The sequence below is a fragment of the Ursus maritimus genome, unplaced genomic scaffold (genome assembly GCF_017311325.1).
Source record: "Ursus maritimus isolate PB19 unplaced genomic scaffold, ASM1731132v1 scaffold_2, whole genome shotgun sequence".
Taxonomy (NCBI): Eukaryota; Metazoa; Chordata; class Mammalia; order Carnivora; family Ursidae; genus Ursus; species Ursus maritimus.
The window spans coordinates 37371210-37372849 of NW_024424452.1; the positions used below are offsets into that span (position 1 = coordinate 37371210).

The following is a 1640-nucleotide window of genomic DNA, read 5'->3' on the forward strand; positions in this document are numbered from 1 at the left end:
GGCTCACTGGGGCGCACATTGGTTCCTGGGTGATGGTGGGACCAGCACGGCTTCTGGGGGTGAGAAGGCACCCCCTCCAGTCCACCAAGGCTTGGGGAACTCTGGGCGGGGCCCGCGGGGCAGGGCCTGAGGGCCGTGCAGACAGGCAGGGAGGGGCTCAGAAGTTGCTGAAGATCTCACGTTTCCGGTTCCAGTCCATCTGTGGGGCCCGCTTGTTGACCCGTGTGGCTCTCGCCTTCTCCTTGGCTTCGGCCGCCGTGGGGCTCAGGTGGAGCCCGCTCTCCTGAAAGGGGTCCCGCTTCCAGGTGCTGTCCTGGTGGGGGGGGGGCAGGCAAAGGGGGCAGGGGGCCAGAGTGAGCCCCCAACCCAAGCCCTCCATCAGGTAGCCCCTCCCAGGGAGTTCACACCACAGGCCATCTGCTGGGGCTGGGGCAGCAGGCCCAAGAGGGCTTCCTAGAGGTGGTGGCCACTGCTCAGGCTGCCCCTCTGCAAACGCCCACCCCCAAGACCTCTGACACCCACCCGTGTATAAGCACAGCAGTGGAGGTGGGTGGGCACTTCCTACCTCGGTGTCCTTGTCTAAGCCAGGCAGATCACTTCGGGATGAGCACGCTGAGCCACCATTGAGCTGGGAAACCAAGGGCAAGATGTGGCTTCAGGGGCCTGCCCAGGAGCCGCAGGTGCGCACAGACGTGCACAACCCCCACACGCGCATCAGGACCGCATCTACTCTTCCATTTGGCAGTAGGCACCGAGCCTCTACTGTGCTCCAGGCCCAGACTGGGCAGGACACTGGACACCCAGCAGCCAGTGGGCAAGTGCTGCGGAGGGGTGGGGAGCCAGCCCTGGCCGGCTCATGACAGGAATCACCCACATGAGCATCCCCTGGGGTGAAGCCAGGGCCAGCTTCCCAAGGAGTGACGGAATGGGACTCCGGGTCGCCAACCAGCGCTGGGCAGAGGGAATGGCAAGGCTAACAGCCCCGTGGGGCTGGAGTGTGGCTGACCCAGGACAGGACCCACAGGGAGCATTAGGGCTAGAAGTGGCTGGGCAAGATTGGGTCTCACTGTCACACCAACACAAGATCTTGAGGTGGGGGGCTCAGCCAGGCTGGGGATCCCTAGAGGTGCCCCTATGGTCTCCTGGGCCCACCCGGTCCATTCCCACCCTCTCACCTGGGCAGGGCTGGTCCCATTGGTGACTGGTGATGGCAGTGGACCTGTGGGGACAGGGTGTCAGTGGCTGCCCAGCCCTCTGTGCTCCACCCCATCCCCAGGCCCCCAGGCAGCAGCCCACCTTCCACATGCTCCTCAGTGGGCGTGACCCGTAGCCGCTTGAAGTACTCGTCCGTCTCAGGGTCCACCACCAGCAGCCGGGCCTCGTCCTCCCTCGCCTTGATGCTGGCCACCACCTCCGCATGGCGCAGCCCCTCGACGTTCTGCCCGTTCACCTGCCACCAGCAGCAAGAGATCAGCACTGCCTGAGGTCAGGCCCCCGCAGGCCCCCAAGCCACCCGGCCAGGTGTGGCATCAAATATTCATCAATGTTATCACCAGCCGTGGTGGCAAAAGGAATGCCAGCTCAAGTTCCCAGCATCTCTCCTCTTCCTAGGAGGACCTCTCTGCCCAGACACACACCCG

The 1640-nt window shown here is 64.6% G+C and overlaps 1 protein-coding gene across 2 annotated transcripts in view; it reads right to left on the reverse strand.

The window, feature by feature from the left end:
* Positions 1-6: 6 nt before the first annotated feature.
* The window catches only part of SLC9A3R2 (SLC9A3 regulator 2), a 21783-nt gene continuing 20149 nt past the window's right edge, over positions 7-1640 (reverse strand). For both annotated transcript variants that reach the window (XM_040635531.1, XM_040635532.1), the window contains 4 exons: positions 1297-1450; positions 1176-1219; positions 566-628; positions 7-313 (listed from right to left, as the gene is read on the reverse strand). In XM_040635531.1, coding sequence (XP_040491465.1) covers positions 158-313; positions 566-628; positions 1176-1219; positions 1297-1450 — 417 coding nt within the window. In that variant the 3' untranslated portion in view covers positions 7-157. The remainder of the gene's footprint in view (positions 314-565; positions 629-1175; positions 1220-1296; positions 1451-1640) is intronic.